Here is a 21,650-nt window from a genome sequence, read left to right as displayed (position 1 = left end):
TCCAACTGTTCCCAAGTTCCATCCCTATCTTGACTGAATTTTAAAATAAATGTTCTCCACCCTCCCCAAGCACATCTGGTCATGAGCTCCAACCCTGGTATCCTGTGCTGCCCCTCCAAGCACATTCACAAACTGGTTAACTCTCCTCAGACACAATCTTAGCCATCCGCTAGCTGTCTTAGCTGAACCATTCACTCTGCTGTTAGACTTGGTGGGAATGGCAGAGGAAGTTTGACCTTGAAACTCCGACTAAAATAAGTTTTGAAAAGTGTATCAGTTGCTTGAGGTAGAGCCCCATTGATGTCACTTCATGACTTTGAAGGGTGAGCTGGGAGAAAAGGAAAATCAAAAATGATACCTTTATCGTGGATAAAGCTGTCAGTCAAAGCTGAGCACAAAGTAAATTGCCCATGCAGGATTCCCTGCTGCAATGTTTACAGCTCTGAGGCTAAGGACTTGTTATACGGAGAAAAAGTTAACTATTTCTTACTTGGTATGCCAGCAGTCCTGAACAATTAATTCTGTTTTGCTCTTGGGTTAATATTCCATAACCTGTAAAATTATTTGGCACTAAGTCCCATGAAGGGATTTGCGGTGAACAGTTCCTTATTCCGATTCCCTGAGCCTCTCCAGCATCTACAAGGCACAAAGACTGTGAAGCAGTTTTCTCCAGTTGGTGAGCACAGTGGTAGTTGACAAGAAGCTTGATATGTGCCCACGCAAAACAGCCCTGTTATAAGAGGCATAAGTAGGGTAGACGGCCAGAATCTTTTTCTGCAGGGTAGAAGTGTCGAATACTAGAGGGCATAGCTTTAAGGTGAGAGAGTGAAAGTTTAAAGGGGATGTGTGAGGCAAGTTTTTTTTACACAGAGGGGATAGGTGCCTGGAATGTGCTGCCAGGGGTGGTGGTGGAGGCAGATACAATACTGGCATTCAAAAGGCTTTTTGATAGGAACATGAATATGTAGGGAATGGAGGGATATGGATCATCCGCAGGCAGAAGGGATTAGTTTAATTTGGCATCATGCTCAGCACAGACATCGTGGGCCGAAGGGCCTGTTCCTGTGCTGTACTGTTCTATGCTCTCATTTGTCGACCCATCAGGCTTCTCAAACCTCTGAACCTTCTACCACTGGTAGTACAACGTACAAAATGTACAAGACAAGCATTGGATGAAAACAGAAAATGGTGGAAGTACTCAGGCAACACCTTTGGAGAGAGAAATGGAGTTAATATTTTGGTCGATGATGTTTCATCAAAACTGACCTCTATATCCCAGATGTACTGCTGTAACTCGACAAGGCTTTTTCAATGACACCTTACAAAACCACAGCCTCTGCCACCTCAAAGTTATTAGGAACAACAACACCTGCAAGTTCCCTTTCTAGTTTTACACCATGCTGACTAAGGCACATCTTGCACTTCTTCTCTTGTAGCTGGTTCAAGATCTTGGATCACCCCACCTAACATTAGGACTACCTTTGCTTGCATGTAACTGGAACTAATCGATCTGCCCTTTGAATCAAATGAACATGCAGAAAACTTGCATTCCTGCACACCACACATGCAGTCTGCTTCCAGCAGCACAACTGGAAATAAAATAGTTCTCATTGTATTAACAACAAAACTCCCAAAAATCTGGCCCTTCAAGAGCTAATTTTCCAGAATGGTACCTGTGTCCTGAAAACGTTGCCAACCAGGGGTATATGTTGGCACTTTGGGACTTTTAACCCAGGATCTTCCTATCACTGAAAACAATGATGTAAAATTTTGAGGAGCGTTTACATTTCTGGAATGCATTGGTTGAGGGAGTTGGCACTATGTGTGGTGCCATCTTTAAGATAAACCATTAGATCAAGACTTCATCTGCCATCCAAAACAGGTACCATTGATCCCATAGCAATATTGGAAGAAGAGCAAAGGCATTCCTGCCAATATTTGTCCTCAACCAACTTCACTAAAACAATTATCTGGCCATTTGGCTCAGTGTAGTGCAGCTTGCTATGGGCAACCTGGCTGCAATGCTGCACTTCACAAGCACTTAATTGGCTGTGGAGCACTTAGGGTATCGAGAGGCTATAGAGCACTTCGGACATCCTTTCATTTAAGTGAAAGCTTTTTTTTCTTCCAATATTTTTGATTATTAGAAACTTCGCAAATCTGGAATCCATATTTCAGATGAGTCATCAAATCATCAAAAACTGTTTAAGATCCCTGGCTTTATTTGAACAAGAGCACGAGAGTTCTGTTTGGTGCTCAAGCCAACTTTTATCTCTCAGCCAGCTTCAGGGAGAGAAACAGATTATTAAACCACTATCATCTCACTGTTTATGGGCTCTTGATGTGCAAAAATTGGTCCCTCTATTTGCCGCTTGACAGAAGTGACTATGTACTGCAGTAATGTTCACTGAAAGCATTGAACAACTTGAGGATATTAAGGATAGTTGATCCTCAGTTTACAAAATGATTATGTTCCTGGAAAGCGAAATATTATGAATTGAAAATATTGGGCTAGAATATTGGGAGTATTTTGGCAAAATCTATTCCAATGGATGGAGAATCTTTGTTTTTCTTCTTCGGCAGTTCTTTGGGAATGAGGATCATTCAAGGCTGCATGCTTAGCCTACTCTCTACTCTCTATACATACATGACTATGTGGCTAAGCACAGCTCCAATGCTGTCTTCAAGTTTGCCGACAACACCACTGTTGTTGGATGAATCACAAGTGGCGATGAGTCAGCATACAAGAGCGAGATCGGACACCTGGTTGCGTGGTGCCACACCAACAACCTCTCGCTCAACATCAGCAAAACTAAAGAGCTGATTGATGACTTCAGGAAGGGGAAGGAGGGCGAACATGCTCTAGTCTACATTGGAGGATCGGCGGTGGAGAGAGTCAGCAGCTTTAAATTCCTGGGCGTTAACATATCGGGTGACCTGTCCTGAGCTCTGCACATTGATGCAATCACAAGGAAAGTGTGCCAGCATCTTTACTTTCTTAGAAGATTAAGGAGATCCGGCTTGTCACCAAACACTCGAACAAACTTCGACAGATGTACTGTTGAAAGTGTCCTGACTGGTTGCATCATGGTCTGGTACGGCAATTCAAATGCGTAGGAACATATGAAGCTGCAAAGAGTAGTGAACTCTGCCTAATACATCACGGGCACATTCCTCCCCACCATCGGTAGTATCTACAGGAGGTGCTGCCTCAAGAAGGCAACATCCATCATCAAAGACCCCCACCATCTGGGCCATGCCATCTTCCCACAGCTACCATTGAGCAGGAGGTACAGAAGCCTGAAGTCCCACACCAGCAGGTTCAAGAACAGCTACTTCCCTTCATCCATTCGGTTCTTGAACCAGCCGGCAAAACCCTAATCACTACAGCTTAGCAACACTACGACCACATTGACCACTTTGCACTAAAATGGACTTTGTTTCTTTTTTGTTATAATTGTGTCCTTTCTTGGAAAAATTGTGTAATTTATGTTCAATTTATGTTTTTCTTATGAATCTGCTTATATGATGCTCTGTGCCTGTGATGCTGCTGCAAGTAAGTTTTTCAGTGCACCTGTGCACACATGTACTTGTGCATATGAAAATAAACTCGACTTTGACTGTGCTTTTATTATAATTACATGGGTTCTGAGGTGGCTGATGAGGCCAGTGTAGGAACCACAGACTTTTCCACATGTGGGGCATGGCGGGATGGGTGAGTGAATGATTTATAAGGTGATGAACTCCTTCCACCACATCCACATGGCCTCTGGATGCTCCCAATGTATGACCTCAGGGTTGGCAATAACATTCTGAATGCAACTTCCCCACTTTGAATGATCATGGGCCAGAGATTCCCAGGAGTCAGTGGGGATGTTGCATTTCCTCAAGGAGATTTTGATAACATCCATGAATCTTTTCCTCTGTCTACCTGGTAATTCCTTCAAGTGACAGAGCTCAGGAAAGAGTGTCTGTTTGTGGTGTCAGATGTTGGGCATGCAGATGACACAGCCAACAGAGTGCAACCAGGAACTCAATGCTGGGACCTTTTCAACAATTGCATTGGTGGTGTCTTTCTATTGCCATAACGTGCCTGCTGTGGGCAGTCCAGGTCTCAGAAACAGGTAGTAGGGCAAGGATCACTGCTGCCCAATAGACCTGAGTTTTGTGCCAGGTCTGACATCTTGATCTTGAAGCAGTCTTTTCCTCCATCAAGCAGAGGCTGTGCTGCCACTCTGAAGGCGGTGGAGCATTTCATCACTGATGTCTTCCAAAAAATGAGAAGTGATCCAGTTTTTCCAGGGTCTTGTCCAGACCTATTACTGTTGGAGGGCAGTGTATGGTTTAGCAGGGCAAGTTGATAAAGGACCTTTGTGTTGTGGATGCTGAGTGTAGGGCCAATCCCTACACAATGCTTCAGTGAAGAAGTCGACAATGGCTTCAAGCTCAGCTTCCTCGAGTGCACAAACACAAGGGCCTTCTGGCCTCTGCAACTTCACTAATAAAGTTCAAGTGACCTTGATTCTGGCAGAGAATGGTATGCTATTTTTATAGTGAAAGATAGATACATAAATCGAAGACATGCGCCCAAAGTGTCAATGATGTTGTAACAAAAACTCAGAAATTGAACATTCATTAACGTTAACTGCTGAACGCCATCCAATACCTAAACAGAGGGGATATAACAGAGGGGAGCTCAGAAAAGAGAGGAATAAGGGAAAGCCTGATAGAGGCCATTAGAAGTATGAAAGGGTGATAGAGAATTTGGTGGGACATTAAAGTACAGTGAGGTCTGCATTGAATTTGCAGTGCATGTGTTTAACGTACTAAGTGTGGTTACTGTGGTTGGAGAGTCAGAGGCAAATATTCATGTGGGAATATGGTGTGGTGTTGATTAACTGAGAACTGGAGATGACAGGATGCTCCACATTTTCAGAGTAGAGTATATCCAGGAAAGAAATGAGGTATAACAGACTTGATTAAGGAACATATTTCAGTGTTGGAAAGAGAGAATATCCTTGAGGACATCTACTGGTTGGAATTAGAAAACAATAAATGCAGTACTTGTGCATTTTACAGACTACCTAAGAGTAGCAAGGAGTTGGAGGAGAAAATTTGAAAATAAATTATTGAGAGATGTATGAAGTATAGAGTTGCTCTTGATGTATAGATTACTCTATAATTCAAATACCTCTATAGGGAACGTCAATTGCCTCCAATACTGGAAGGGACAAGTACTGTGTTTAGGGGAGAGAAGGGAAGAAGCTTCTGAAGTGTGTTCAGTGGAATTTTCCTGTCCAACAAGTAAAGAAGGATTGCTGTTTCTCATACTGGAAAATGTCACAGATCCTTTCTGAGATAGAATCCATAATATCTCAAAGTTTAGTTTTAATTATTGGGAAGGTCAAGGAGCGATCTAGAATAAAGGTACTTCAGCAAGCAAACTGAGGTGAGCCCTGATCCCTGTAAATTCAGAGTCAAAGGCTGACAGGAGAACCACATCATACAGGTGGACTTGAGGGTGGGTGGGCGGAGAAGAAAGGAATCAAAACGGAACTCCCACAATAACAAAGGAGTTAGAGGACAGGATGATGCAGAAAAAGTGGGTCTATGACTGACGTAAGCCTAACAATATGGAGAGAATCAGGCTGAATGTAAAATAGATGGGAAAGTGAAGAAAAGTATAAGAGCAGTAAAGAGATGGTATGAGAATAGATTGGTAGCTAACATGAAAAGGAATCCAAAGGTTTCCTACCAAGCACACTGTCATCAGAGCTGGTTGTAAAGGAAGCGTTTGGGGCTGCTTAGGGACTAAAGTGGAAATATGTTGGTGCAGGCAGAGGTAGGGGGCATGGTTGAAGTACTAAGTGGAAACCTTGCATTGGTGCTTACTATGGAAGAGAACTTTGTCAAAGTAACAGTAAACAGGCACAGGATGAGCCAAAAATAGACATAACACATATTGGTGTCAATCTCAGGGTTGCTGAATCTTGGTGGCCACATGGGAGACTGGTCCAAAAGGTTAGGGCCCATGAGATCCAGGGCAAGGTTGACAAATTGAGTCTAAAAATAGCTTGGCAATAGGAGGTACCAAAATGGCTCTCAATACCTACCATGGATGTCACCCAGTCCAGATGGGATGTGTTGGCAGGGACTGATCAGAGGTAGCCAGCATCTGAGCAATCTGATCGAATCTTTTTGAGGAGGTAACAAAGTGTATCGATGAGGGAAGGACAGTGAATGTGATTTACATGGACTTCACTAAGGACTTTAACAAGGTCCCACATGGGAGACTGGTCCAAAAGGTTAGGGCCCATGAGGTCCAAGGCAAGTTGACAAATTGAGTCTAAAATTAGCTTGGCAATAGGAGATAGATGGTGATGGTAGAAGATTGTTTTTGGGATTGGATGCCTGTGACTAGTGGTGTTCCACAGGGATTATTGCTGGGACCCTTGCTTTTTGTAATCCATATGAATGATTTGGATGTGGATGTTGGTAGCATGAACAATAAATTTGCAGATGATACATAGATTAGTGGGGTTGTTGACATTGTGGAGGGTAGTCTTAGGCTACAGGGTGAGATTGATGTGTTGGTGAAATTGGCTGAAAAATGGCAGATGGAGTTTAATCCAGATAAATGTGAGGTGATGTAGTTTGGAAGTACCAATGAAGCTAGGACTTGCACCATGAATGATAGGATCCTAGGGAGTATTGAGGAAGAGAGCAACCTTGGCTTGCAAGTCCAAAGATCCTTGAAGGTAGCACCACAGGTAGAAGGCATATGGGAGACTGTACTTCGTTAGTTGGTGCATTGAATATAAGAACAGGGAGTTATGCTGTAACTCTATAAAACACTGTCACACCTCAGCTGGAGTACTGCATGGAGTTCTGGTCACCACACTATAGGAAAGATGTGATAGAGCTGGAGAGGGTGTGGAGACGATTCGCCAGGATGTTGCCTAGGATGGAGCTCTTCAGTCATAAGGAGACAAGACATCTTTATTAGTCACATGTACATCGAAACACACAGTGAAATGCATCTTTTGCGTAGAGTGTTCTGAGGGCAGCCCGCAAGTGTCGCCACGCTTCCGGTGCCAACATAGCATAGCCACAACTTCCTAACCCGTACGTCTTTGGAACGTGGGAGGAAACCGAAGCACCCAGAGGAAACCCACGCAGACACGGGGAGAAAGTACAAACTCCTTACAAACAGTGGCTGGTATTGAACCCGGGTCTCTGGTATAATGTTACACTAACCGCTACACTAGAGGGGAGGAGTTATTGATTTATATAACTTATTATCAGAGATGGATATAACTAGAGGACAGGAGTAAAAGACTTAGGGAGGATCTGAGGAAGACCCTTTTCACCCAGATAATGATTACTTGGACTGCACTGCCTGAAAATGGTGGAAGCTGGGTCACTGACTGCATTTAAGTGTCTGGACAAGCAATAAAATCACCTAGGTGTAGATAGCCACAGGCCAGGTGCTGGAAGATGGAATTAGTACAGATGAGTGCCCACTGGTCGATGTGGATGTGGTGGGCCGGATGGCCTGTTTCCATGCTGAATGACTCCAGGACTCTGTTCTCAGAAGTAAGGGTAGAAAATATGGAGCAGCTCTCTACGACCTCCCAGTTTTCCATTGATACAGGGTGTATGGATGTCAAATGTTACAACCTTGCTTAAAAAAAGAGAAGACATCCTGACAGTACAAACAAGTCAGTTCAACGTGGATGGTGGCGAAGCTTTCAGAAAAGGTTAACCAGGAGAAAGTTTACCATCACTTGGTAAAAAATGAACTAATAAAGCAACACCTGTACGGATTTGTTAAGGCAAATTCTATTTGACTAATTTAGTTGCTTCATTTGATGAGGTAACAGAGAGGATGCCTGAGGGCGGTCAAGTTGATATGAATATAAATTTTCAGAAGTTGTTTGTTGATGTGCTACTCATGCGGCTTGTTAGCAGAATTGTCACTGATGCGGTGAAAGGGTCAGTGGCAACATGGATATGCTGTTGACAAACAAATAGAAAGCAAGGGCCCAGAGACTGGATTCACCATCCTGTCTGCTTAAGTGCAATGGTCTCATACTTGTGGCCTGTGGAAAACTGAGGGTGTACCCTTTTAAGGATTGCAGCATATTCTCTGGATACATTGCAAAATATGTACAGAGAAGCTTCCAGAAAGTCTCTCTCTCTGTAGAGCAATTAACTGCAGACCCCAGGGAGTCAGCATATAGAAAAAGAAATGCTCTCCTGACTTGTAAGTTATTTTGTTTAATAAAGCACTTTCTCGTTTAACCTGCTGGCTTTCCCCTTTTATCTTGGAGAGAGAAATCCTGATATAAATAGGATCCAATGTCAATCAGTAACTGACAAAATTTCTTTGTTGAGTTTAACATTGCACTGGAAGTTCCACTAGGTATTCTTTGTCACGTTTCACACTTGTGCCAAGGGAATCTGCACAGGGAACTGAAGTTCATTAATGGTACACTGCTGAACCCTTTAAGGTGAGTCCCTGTGTTCACCTTTGCATCCAGGTCCAACTGAGCACAGACCTAAACCAACCCCCTCCAGCAGACAACCCAACCTTTACACATGAGGCTCTGGGACCCAAACACCTGACCATCAGTACAGCCCCCAACAGTCCACTGCTTCTGCTCACCAACCCCTCAATCCCCCCACTCCTAGCCCTTGACATCCAATCTCCCTGGGTCTTGACTCCCCATCTCCCCATTTCATGGACTCCCAACCCCCCCCCCACCAGTTCATGGACTTCAAGCCACCCACCCACTCGTGACCATCCCGATCCTTGATCACCGTCAGCTCCCTGGCATCCAACCTCCCTCCCACCCCAAGTCTCCATCATGTCCTGTGTTCTAGTTAACACTCTGATTCCCAAGCTTTCTCAACTTCTGAACCACAACTCCTGACCCCTCTGACATACAACCCCTGATACCCAACCCCTAACTTTTGATTCCCCAACTCACAACCTCCCTGATCCCAGACCCACTGATCCTCTTTTCTCCTGAACCACAAATTCTCAGCATCTGATCGCCGTAACTACTGGTCACTCACTGACCCCCTGGACTTCTCCGCAATTCCAGTCACTGCACCCAGCCTACTCATACTGCCACACTGATTCCTGATCATTGCCTCTCCACTCCAGCCTGCAAGCACAACACTCAGATCATGGATTCCCTTACCCCATCCCCTGAGACCTAACCCACCACCAGTTCCCCAAAACACCAACCTCTTCCAACCCATGATCAAAGTCCCAAGTTTTTCAGAGCTACCCAGTATTGTAAAGATGGACCATAATTGACACAATTGTGGGCCTACTGTGTTTGTCTAGTCTCTACACCATTATGACAGCCACCTCCAGTTTCTAGGCCATAAAAGTTGTAATGATTAGAATTTATAACACTGGTAAGTGACTTACAGTGGAGTTTCTCTGGGTTCACTACCAGGAACACTGGCGCTTTTAAGATATATGAATAACTTAGCTTTGAAATTTCAAAGTTTAGAGGACCCATTGAGGTGGTCGATGGAATACATTGTGAGGACATGGATAGTGTGGCGGAATAGTGAAACACGCAGCAGAAGGAATTCGGCACAAAGGAAGTGTGAGGTGATACATTTTATGTCAGAAGGATCAGGAGGGATACTGCATGCTAATTTGTGCAGTACACTTAAACAGTTTTCTGCTCCCAGCCAATTCTTCTTCACCTTTGAAGTACAATCCCATTATATCTTCTTCGTTGAACAGAGTCCCAAGCTGTCCCACTCCACCAACACAGCCGTTCACCTGGCTGAACTCCTCCTACATTGAACAACTTCTCCTTCAATTCCACTCACTTTCTCCTGACCAAAGGTGACAGCCGCGCCTGTCTTTTTGTGGGATATGTGGAACAATCTTTGGTTCAGCCATACTTGGGCCCACGCTCTCCACTCTTTAGTCCAATATATTGACAACACATCACTGCTGCTTCCTGCATTGATGCAGAACTCAAAACATTTCATCACTTTTGCCATCAATTCCCACCCTGCCTTCACTTTCACATGGCCTGTCTCTTGACTCTTTCCTTTCCTTTCCTTTTCAGATCTCTCCACCTCCATTCCAGAAGATAAGCTAGCTACAAATATCCATTATAAACCCACAGACTCCTACATCTATCTTGACTATACTTCCTCCCACTCTGCCCTCAAGGGACTGCATTCCATTCTCCCAGTGCCTCAGTCTCCATCGTACTTGTCCGATGTTGAGACTTCCTGCACAAGTGCCTCTGAAGTGTCTCCGTTCTTTTTGAATCATGGGTTCCCTTCTATCACAGCGAAAAGAACGCTTGACATATCCCACCTATTTCCTGCACTTCTGCTCTCACCCCCTCTCCTCCTGGACGGAGCAAGGACAGAGTTCCCCCAGTCCTCACCTTCCACCCCACCAGTCTCTGCATTCTTGCATCCTTCAGAATTGCTACCAAGCTCCAACAAGGTTCCACACCAAACACACATTGATGTCTTCTCCCTTTCAGCATTTCAAAAGGACCATTTCCCTTCACGATTCCTCCTTCACACTTCCATCTGCACTGACTAGTCCCCTCCCTATGGCACTTTCCGATGTAACAGTGGGAGAGGCATCATGCTGCCTGGCTGCTGAGTGCTTCCAGCATTTTCTGTTTTTATTTCACAGTTTTAACATCTGCAGGTTTTTTTAAATTTTCATTCACAAGATCACAAGACAAGGGAGCAGAAGCAGGCCATTCGGCCCATCGAGTCTGCGCCAAGGATAGGGAAATAGAATGAGAAATGGGGAATGGGGGAAGAAAGAAAAAAAAACTATTCTAATCCCAAATTTCCGGCCTTATCCCCATATCCCTTGATATCCTGACTATTTAGATATCTATCTATCTCCTCCTTGAACGCCCCACTGATCTGGCCTCCACTGCTGTACGTGCAAGGAGTTCCACAAATGTCACCACCCTCTGGCTAAAGAAATTTTTCCTCATCTCTGTTTGAAACTGTACCCTCTAATTCTAAGATTGTGCCCTCTGGATCCTGGACTCACCCACCAAGGGAAACAGCTAGCCACATTTACTCTGTCCTTTCCTATCAACATTTTAAATGTCGCTATGAGGTCCCCTCTCATTCTTCTGTACTCCAGCGAGTACAGTCCAAGAGCCGACAAACGCTCCTCATATGTAAAGCCCTTTCATTCCTGGAATCATCCTCGTAAATCTCCTCTGAAGATTTAACTTCTCTTAACTGACTTAACTGCTCTTAAGTCATGTAAAGGTTAGATATTTCACTCAGCTTTGTTGCTATTGTAGTGGACCTATTAATCTTGGCATTAAAGTTACACCCTAATCACTCCTGTATTTCCTTACACTAGTATTCCTCATAGGAAAGATTAAAAGGAGAAGACAAGGCGTGATTGCTCCTCACAGACAAAAAGCAGTTTATTTGAAAAGGCAATTATTCCAAGATGCAAGGAAGTTTGATTGTAAACTCTTAATTGTAAATCCCAAAAGTCCTACACGCCTTCTCCGAGAGGTCTAATAGTTTGCCTTATGACAGGCAAAGCTAAGAAAATATCTGGGCCATGTGTTTAAAATAATGAGGATTTGGACAATGTAGTCACAAAGAAACTGTTTCTGGTGGTTTATAGGTGGAAGCTCCAAAGGTTTGGATTTCTGGCAACTGGCAAAAGTGTCAGAGCTTATATGAGGAAAACCTTTGGCCTTGCAATGATTGGGAGCAGAAAGCACAGCCTGATCGATCAGCGGGAACAGATTCAACTATAACTTTCAAAGTTCTTAAATGCTTGAGAGAGATATGAGGATTGTTTGGGGCAAGTTTGGGTAACTATTGCTCTTCCAAAAAGCCAGTGGGAGAGTCAGTGGGCCCAGCGCCCCTTTCAAGGACACACCTACTCTGTGATCCTATTGCACAAAGGTTCACGAGAATGGGAGCTGGATTGGGTGAATAGAATAGATTAATTTAAGATGACACGAATAGATACACAAGGGAAAAAGGAATATAAGGTGTAAGTAACATGAGTATGGAAAAGGGGTGTGCAGAGGATGAAGATAAGCATTGTTCAATTGTCCTGCATGGTCAGTCCACCTGCTGTACACTCAATGTAATTCTATGGTGTTGATTAATAAGTATATTTAAAGAGCATCAGTTATGTAGTATATTGGTGAGATCACTTCTGGAGTGTCATGTATGGTATTTTACTCTTTATTTAAGGAAGGATGTAATGCATTGGAAGCAATGTTAACGAGGTTTACTGGACTAGAATCTGGAATGGGTGAATTGTCTTCTGAGGAAAGATTGAACAGGCTAGACCTGTATTCAGTGGAGTTTAGAAGAGTAAGAGGGGCATTGATTGAAGCATATGAGATACCAAGGAATCTTGACTGGGTGAGACAATGTTTCCTCTAAGTGAAAGAAACTAGAACTACGGATCACTGTTTAAAAATAAGGGGTCACTTACTTGAAATAGGATGAGATGAATTTTTTAACTCTCAGGGAGCTATGAGTCTTTGAAACCTTCTTCTTCAAAGGATGTGGCAGTGGAGTCCTTGAATAAGTTTAAGGCAGAGGTGAGTAGAGCCTTGAAAAGCAAGGGGATGAAAGGTTAGAGTGAGTAGACAGGTGTGCAGAGTTGAGGTTACAATCAACTCAGATCTTATTAAATGGTGGACCAAAGTCAAGGGGCTGAATGGCCTAATTGTCCTTGTCCGTATATATCATTAAAATTGTGCTTCAGTCTGGCAAAATCCATTGTCGACAAAATTTAACAAGTGATCAGAGAGGTTATGTTTTCATCAAATGGTCTCCTTCCTTGTTACGGACTTAAAAAGAAGGACCGTACAACACCAGACTGATTGCAAGCAACAGACTTCAGCACTCTCATTTCTCATCAAAAGCAATGTTTATTTTTTCCCTGCTTCATTAAACAGATAGTTCAACAAGCTTGATTCATTTTTTATGTTGTTCCATCTGTTGTTGGAAACTTCTCACTGTGTTGGATCAGATTTAAAGGACAGGGATTGGAAATACTCTGGACTCCATTCACACAACACACTAGCCAGAGTTGGCTGCATAAATCTCATGCTTCTGAATCAGAACATTAATCATTTCCCTCCTGAGGCTGGAAAATTGCAGCCCCTCTTTCTATATTTCCATATTTCTTAGATATCTTCATTAGTCACATGTACATTGAAATACACAGTGCAATGCATCTTTTACGTAGAGTGTTTCTGGGGCAGCCTGCAAGTGTCGCCATGCTTCCAGTGCCAACAAAGCATGCCCACAACTTCCTAACCCATTCGTCTTTGGAATGTAGGAGGAAACCGGAGCACCCAGAGGAAACCCACACAAACATGGGGAGAACGTACAAACTCCTTACGGACAGTGGCCAGAATTGAACCCAAGTCGCTGGCGCTGTAGTAGTGTTACGCTAACCGCTACATGACCGTGCCTGTGCTTACAACAGGGAAGGAGGCCATTTGGCCCATTGAGTCCATGCCAGCTCATAGAACAATCCCATTCCCCTATTAATTTCGCCAAATATTTTCTACAATTCCACCACCCACCCATACTAGAGGCAATTTGAAGCAGCCAGTTAACCTGCCAGTCGACATGTGTGAGGAAAAGAGAGCACCTGGAGGAAACCAAGTTACAATCTTCGACTGCGAGTCCGCTTCTGCTTCTGACCCGCCTCTGACCAGCCTTCGCCTGGCACGGAAAAGTTAAGCAGCCAAATGGTATTTCTGAGATGCCTCAGCGTAATAAAGAAGGGCATTGCTAGCCTGGTTGGGAGAGGGAAGAGAAGGAAATCTACACAGGGAGAATGTGCAAACTCCACACGGAAAGCACCGAAGTATAGGATTGAACCCAGGTCACTGGAGCTGTGAGACAGCAGCTCTACCATTGTGCTGCTATGTTGCCCTTCTTTGGCCCTTCTCCTCTGTTGCACTTCTCTCAGCACTTAAAATCCAGTACCAGCAACATGATTTACCTTCCAGTGTCCTCGCCAATGTCTACTAATCCCCATTTCTGCCCAGCACACCCCAGTCAGAAGAGCAGGTTTTTATTCCCTTGCCCCTTCTCCCTCCCCCAACCAGGCTAGTATTGTCCTTTATTATGCTGATCATCTCCAGAAATACCATTTGGCTGCTTCACACTTCATTGCCAGGAGTAGGACTGGTCAGGAGTGGGGCGGAAGCAGAATGGGACACACAGTCAAGGTTTTTAACTGAGGCCTGGAGAAGTGGGAGTGTGCTGCCTGCCTGTCCAGCCCCCATGCCTTCCTGCCCACACCCTGGAGTGCCAAGTTCCATACTGAACAGCCGGTGTTGGGCCATTCACCACCTGGATCCCTGCCCCCAGATCAGCAGTCATTTCCCACCTGGACCAGCTGGCATTTCAGCCTGTTGCCAGTCAACCAGAACTGACCAATCACTGGGTCGCAGTCTGACATGAGCAGGCAGGAATCTATCCAAAGCCAAGTGGTGGCATGGTGGTGTGGCTAGTTGAGCCGCTGACTCACAGTGCCAGAGACCCGGGTTCAACCTTGACCTCCAGTACTGTCTGTGTGGAGTTTGCACATTCTCCCTGTGACTGTGGGGGTTCCTTCCAGGTGCTCCAGTTTCCTCCCACATCCCAAAGATGTGCATGTTAGTAGGTTAATTGGTCACTGTAAATTGCCGGCAGTGTGCAGCTCAGTAAAATCTGGGAGCAGATGAAGGGGATCTGGGGAGAATAGGTTACAGAGAAAATTAGTGGGAGGATGGGATTGTTCTGAGAGCTGGCATAGACCACCACCATGACATTTTGTAAGAAATTATGCAAAGAGCACAAACATCCCTTTCCCACCCTCCCCTCTTATTCCCTGTTGCTTCCTTCTCTCGCTAAATCCACACTCGGCACAGATCAGTTGCTCTGCCTTTGTGCGGGGCTCTGGTATCAATGTAAGAAAAGCCAGTGAGCCCCAGGACAACTTCACCACTGCTCTTTGAAGGTTCACGACAAGTTGAGCAAGTGGTTACTAAAACATGCCGGATGCCAGGCTGCACTTTCACCAGTCAGTGCTTCAGCTGGAGTAGTGTGGGGGGAACACTCAATTCCATTGGGTCAGGACAGGGCGGACCTGTGCGGATCTGCTCCCAGGCTCGCATTGAATGATCCCAGAGTTGAACCTGACCCGTGACTCTTGCTCATCTCAGAAGAACATTCATCCAGACGCTGCACGGTCCCCCATCCAGAACCTGCAGTCAGATAGCCTGCCTCCGACTCAGGGGTCAGGGATGTTCATTTGGAAGGGGACTGCCTGACATATCTCCTGCTTATGGAAACCCACCGCCAGCACGTAGTTGGTTCAAATCCACTCTTCTCTTTGTATCCTGTTTCATCGTTATAAAAAGACTGTCACCCTAAATATTTGGCTAAATCTTAACTTCAAAGAATGGGTGGTTTGGTGTTGGACCAGAGGTTAGAATTCTAAAAATGTACAAATAGGAACCAAACATACATTAAACTTGCCCACTTAAGTGAGATGAGGAGCAGACAACCAATCCACCCACAGGAAGGGGATTGGTTATTTAAAGATTATAATGAAGCCTCCTGACTTAACTTTAAGTCATTCTGGTTTGAGCTCACTTTTTACCATCATACCGAGCTCACTTCAGCTGGGCCTACTCCTTGGTAAACCCAACAGTTGAAACAGCTGGGAAGGGCTGAAACACATGGCATCACTTGTAGGCCAGGAAGACTTGGTACAGTTTCTCCTGGCCCATTAAGCTACCAAATGACAGAAATCTCCCAGTGATCAGACTGCTGTTCCCTTCTTTCTTCACCATCAACCACCATCTACTATCGGCTGTTGCCCTTCACCTCCACCCACACCACCACTGAACACCTCTACCACCAGTGGGAACCCACCCCACCCTAACACCCTGCTCACTATCACCAGTGGGAAGCCCACCCAACAACAACCTCACTCCAACACCAATCCCACTCTAACACCCTGCTGACTACCACCAGCGGAAGCCCACCCAACCCCACCCCAACACCCCTGCTGACTACCACCAGCAGAAGCCCACCCAACCCCACCCCACCCCAACACCCTGCTCACTACCATAGTGGGAACTCACCCCACCCTAACACCCTGCTCACTACCACTAATGGAAGCCCACACAATCCCACCCCAACATGCTGCTCACTACCACCAGTGGAAGCCCACCCAACCCCACCTCAACACACCTGCTCACTACCACCGGCAGAAGCCCACCCAACCCCACCTCAACACCCTGCTGACTACCACCAGCGGAAGCCCACCCACGTCCAACCCCACCCCAACACCCTGCTCACTACCAGCAGTGGAAGCTCACCCAACCCCACCCCAATACCGTGCTCACTGCCACCAGTGGAAGCCCACCCAACCCCACCCCAACACCCTGCTCACTGCACTCACTTCAAAGCCTATCTCTGTCATATGCTACCATGGCAGAAAATAACTCATTCAGCATCACCTGCTCAAAATCCCAGTGTTTCCTACCTGCCAGCATAATGGGGACATCTTCAACACCCAGACTGCATGGCCCAGCATCACCAGAGATCAGGAGTAAATGCTGGCCTGATTAGCAACACCCATATACTGAGGATAAAATGAAGAAAGGAGCAGAATCAAGACCTTGGCAATTCATGAGTGCAGCATGTGTGATGTTGTATACCTTTAAAAGTTCCTTCTCAGAACTCAGGATTTGTATGTTAATTGCAAGGCCAGCATTTAATCCAAGTTTAGTTGCCTTGTTGCTGTCTTCCTGGAACTGGGTATCTTGCTCGGGCCATTCCAGAAAGCAGTTAGTTATCAACTGCATTCGATTGGTACTGATATCACACCTAGGTCAGACAAGGTGAAGAGTTTTCCTTCCCTAAATGTTATCGTTGATTTGTATTAGCATTGTAGTAATGTTTATTAATCGCAGCATTTTATTTGGAGATTTTTGTTCAAACTGAATTCTCAAACTGCTATAACGTGACTTAAATTCATATCTTCTAAATTACTGGCCACATTACCACCACTAAACCAGGATATCTTGGATTTGGAAAGTCTGCAGCAGGAAAAAAAAATGAATTGTCAGAGGGAATGAGAAAGAATGAGAGGGTGAAGGAAGGATATGGATTCGAGATGAGAGGTTTAGGTTCGTGTACTGGTGAGCATTAAAGCTGTGGTTGCCACTGACTTGATCTCTAAGTGCAGGTCCACACAGCTTTTCAAACTAGCTTTATTTCAAGCGCACAATTTTGTTCCAAAGCTCCTGGGGCTCAAGAGGCTGGCCATTCCTGTGTTGGTGTCAATACAGAGATCAATGTTTTGATTGGATAGGGAGATTGTTCACCTGTCAGGAAAGTGTAAACTTAAGTGGTGACATGTGGAGAATAATTTCCATCAGGAGGGTTAGACATGGTAAGCTTCTCTCTTTAGCCAGGAGTGAAAACAACTCTGTCTTCAAGGTTACCTCAGCATCCAAGGAGAACGCCTGTATCTTGCTTTATTAGTTTAGTCAGGTCAGACTAAAAATGGCCCAGTCACCCTGAGGGTCCTTTGGACAATTCTGAATGTAAGTAGTATGTAATATAAAATGTTGCACTATGTTTTAGCAAGCTTAGGATAGACTAATTAACATCTAGTTATTACTATTTGAATAGACTTCTAATTAGTTGGACCTTTGAAATATGTAATATATTAAATATTTATGTCAGCACCTATTTTGTTGGATTGGTTCGGTGATTTTCCTCTTCTGGCTTTGCAGGTGGCCAACCTTGCTTGCTCAATGTCAACTAACAAAGAAGGAATCGATATTATTCAAATCGCAGGACACCGCATCGAGACCATGTGTCCTCAGGTATGGAATACATGTTTAAAATGAGCAGTATCGGAACATTATTCACAAGGATTCACATGGAAGCTGAAAAATGTACAGAAGAAGCAACTAAGACTAGTATTGATTAGTTCATCTTACAATCTATCTTTCCCAATTCTTCCTCTCCTCTCTGGAATGGGCTGACTTTTGTTTTGGTTATCGTTTTTCATTATGGTCACTTTCAAAGCTATTGCCCATTCTTCACGTTGCAGCCTGAAGGACTTGCTAGGAAGAAAGACCGTGCCAGAATGAGGCACATTTCTATCCTCAGAATTTCAAAACTATTGTCATGCATAGCAGTTAATTCATGCAACTGCCACGAACAACAGTGAGGTAAACGGTCTGATAATGAATTTTTTTGTCATCAGTACTGTTGACTAATGCTGTGGAGAAGCTTTCACTCTTTAATTGATGCCATGGGCTCTTTACATTCATCTGCATATGGAGAGAGAAAGATGGCAGATATTGAGTGGTATACCTTGATGACTCCATAATACTGAAGCATCAGGTTAAATTTCAAACATTGATTGAGTGTTGAATCAAATTGACACTTAAGTATGAGCAAAAGCAATGGGTGCTGGGAGGTTATCAGACAAAGAAGATTACAGGTGAGCTTGATCTGGATCTCACCATTGGCTGCACAAATTTACCCACAGTCGACAGACACCAATCGTCAGTGAAATCGATCTGCTTTTATTCTCCATGCCTCTAGATCCAGCTGAGGTCAGTTACTTTAGCAGAGAGTTAATATAGAACATAACTCCCTCTTCTCTGCTGAGCTTGGAGCAACACCAAGAGGTACATATACCCAGCAGGTCATAAGGGACAATTCTGTTTATTCTTTTGCTCAGACTAATGGTCTGAAGTTTATATTTTGAGTTTTAATCCGTTCATGTTTTAATTTTGTGGTTTCAGGCATGTTTATAACATGATGAAATTCAGTGAAAGGAGTCTAATATAAGGGAAGTAGTTAAGGCAACTCATTTACATTAGACTAATTGAAACATTCATGGTTAAAGTTTACCTATGAATATTGCTTTGAAGCTATTTTCTAAATGCCCTTTAATGTATTACATATGAAATTCATTGTCAGGGATTAACTATCGAGCAGTCCATCAAGCCTGATCTTCAGTATAAGGGATAGAACATTCTGGTAAATCACTTCTTCCCTTCCAAATGATCCAACCCTCCCAGATCCTCATGTCCACCCTCACATCAATGTCACCTCCTACCAGAGGCAAAGAAACAGAAAACAACCCAGGCCCAATAAGAAGAAACATACTGGAAATTCCTCTCTGCCTCTCTCCAGTCTTGGTGGTCCACATAGATTTGAGTGTTGACTGTCAAGGATTATCACTTATCTTCCACCTGAATTGATACCTGTCCCTGCCAGGAACCAGTCTAGCTTCCTCTTGAAGGTAGGAGTCAACACATCAAAACAGCATGGATATATTCCAGAGGCTAACTACTCCCTGGGCAAAAAGGAACCCTAACATCTTGTCTGTTCTCAGCCCTGCATTATTTAACCTCATTGAGTCATAGAGCTATACAGTATGGAAAATAGCCTCTTCAGCTCAACTCGGTCATGCTGACCAAGTTGCCTAACTGAGCTAGTCCCAGTTTCCTGCGTTTGGCCCATATCCCTCTAAACCTTTTCTATCCATGTACATGTCCAAATGTATTTTAAATGTCATAATTGTATCCACCTCTACCACTTCCTCTGGCAGCTTGCTCCACACACCACCCTCTGTGTGGAAAAGTTGCCCCTCAGGCCCATTTTAAATCCTTCCCCTTTCACTTAAGTCTATGTCCTCTAGTTTTGTACTCCCTTGGGGAAAAGACTGTGACCATTCACCTTATCTATGCCCCTCATGATTTTATAAACCTCTATAAGGTCGCACCTCAGCCTCTTATGCTCCAAGGAAAAAAATCCAAGCCTTTCCAGCCTCTCCTTATAACTCAAAGCCTCCTGTCCCTGTAACTTACTTATAAATCTTTTTTGTACCCTTTCCAGTTTAATGGCATCCGTCCTATTGCAGGGCAACCAGAACTGTGTGCATTACTCCAATGTGGCCTTAGCAACATCTTGAACAACTGTAACATGACATCCCAACATCTGTACTCAAAATATCCTGACTGATGAAGACAAACGTACCAAACACCTTCTTCACCACCCTGTCTCCCTGTATCGCCACTTTCAAGGATATATATACCTGCACTCTGTGTTCTACAACACTCCCCAGGGCCCTACTATTTACTGTGTAAGTCTTGCTCTTGTTTGTCTTACCAAAATGCAACACTTCACACTTATCTGAATTAAATTCCATCTGCCATTCCTTTGCCCGCTGGCCCAGTTGATCGATTCCTTTGTAATCTTATTGGTATTCATTTATTTTTGTCACTTGTACCGAGGTACAGTGAAAAACTTGTCTTGCATACTGTTCACACAGATCAATTCATTACACAGTGCATTGAGGTAGTACAGGGTAAAAACAATAACAGAATACAGAATAAAGTGTCACAGCTACAGGAAGTGCATTGCAGGTAGACAATAAGATGCAAGATCACAACAAGGTAGATTGTGAGGTCAAGAGTCCATCTCATCATATAAAGGAACCATTCAATAGTCTTATCACTGTGGGATAGAAGCTGTCCTTGAGCCTGGTGGTGTATGCCCTCAGGCTCCTGTATCTTCTGCCTGATGGAAGAGGAGAGGAGAGAGAATGACCTGGGTGGATGGGGTCTTTGATTATTCTGGCAGCTTCACCGAGGCAGTGAGACGTATAGATAGAGTCCATGGAGGGGAGGCTGGTTTCTGTGATGCGCTGGGTTGTGTCCATGACTCTCTGCAGTTTGTTGCGGTCCTGGGCAGAGCAGTTGCCATACCAAGCCTTGATGCATCCAGATAGGATGCTTTCTATGGTGCATTGATTAAAGTTGGTGAATGTCAAAGGGAACATGCCAAATTTCTTCAGCCTCCTGAGGAAGTAGAGGTGCTGGTGAGCTTTCTTGTCCGTGACAGCTACGTAGTTGGACCAGGACAGGCTATTGGTGATGTTCACTCCTGGGAACTTGAGCTCTCAACCCTCTTGACCTCTTAGATAATGTTAATTGTGAATCTTAGATAACCTTCTTCACTGTCTACTGTACTGTCAATTTTAGTGTTTCATGTACGTGATGCTATTCAATTCTTTGATTATTTTGTAGTCCTCTAACAGGTTATCTCTAGATTTCTGCTGGTGTAAAGTAAATTTATACAAGATCCTTAAGCCTGTCTGAGTATTCTGGACTCCTTAAGCTGGCAATTCTTGTGGCTCTTCTCTGAACATCTTCTAAGACCACCATGTGAGGAGATGAAACAGTGTACAGATGTCCAGTTGAAATCCAACTGGAGACCTATATCTGTCCTTCAACTGATACTGAATGATTCTAATAATGCAGCCTAAATCCCACCAGCTTAATTGCTTGTCTCCATGTTGGTCCCGAATCTGCAGTGCTGTCTGCATAGTAACACCAATATCTTTATCTCCTCAGCTCTCTCTGTATTTTTTCTTGTATTCTGTGTTGACCCTACCAACATACTGTACATGACAATGTGATGATGACAACTAGATTTATAGAGTCATGGACTTATACAGCATGGAAGCAAGCCCTTTGGACAACTTGTCCATGCTGACCAATGGACCCTCCCTATTTGTCTGCATTTAGCCC

The 21,650-nt window shown here is 44.2% G+C and overlaps 1 protein-coding gene across 1 annotated transcript in view; it reads left to right on the top strand.

Annotated features, from left to right (window-relative positions):
• LOC127576942 (catenin alpha-3-like) overlaps positions 1–21,650 on the top strand; it is a 1,199,293-nt gene that overhangs the window by 823,766 nt on the left and 353,877 nt on the right. Inside the window, exon 9 of the mRNA XM_052027768.1 lies at positions 17,829–17,921. Coding sequence (XP_051883728.1) covers positions 17,829–17,921 — 93 coding nt within the window. The remainder of the gene's footprint in view (positions 1–17,828; positions 17,922–21,650) is intronic.

The sequence above is a fragment of the Pristis pectinata genome, chromosome 12, assembly GCF_009764475.1.
Source record: "Pristis pectinata isolate sPriPec2 chromosome 12, sPriPec2.1.pri, whole genome shotgun sequence".
Classification (NCBI taxonomy): Eukaryota; Metazoa; Chordata; class Chondrichthyes; order Rhinopristiformes; family Pristidae; genus Pristis; species Pristis pectinata.
This window is presented reverse-complemented; position numbering and strand designations above follow the sequence as displayed.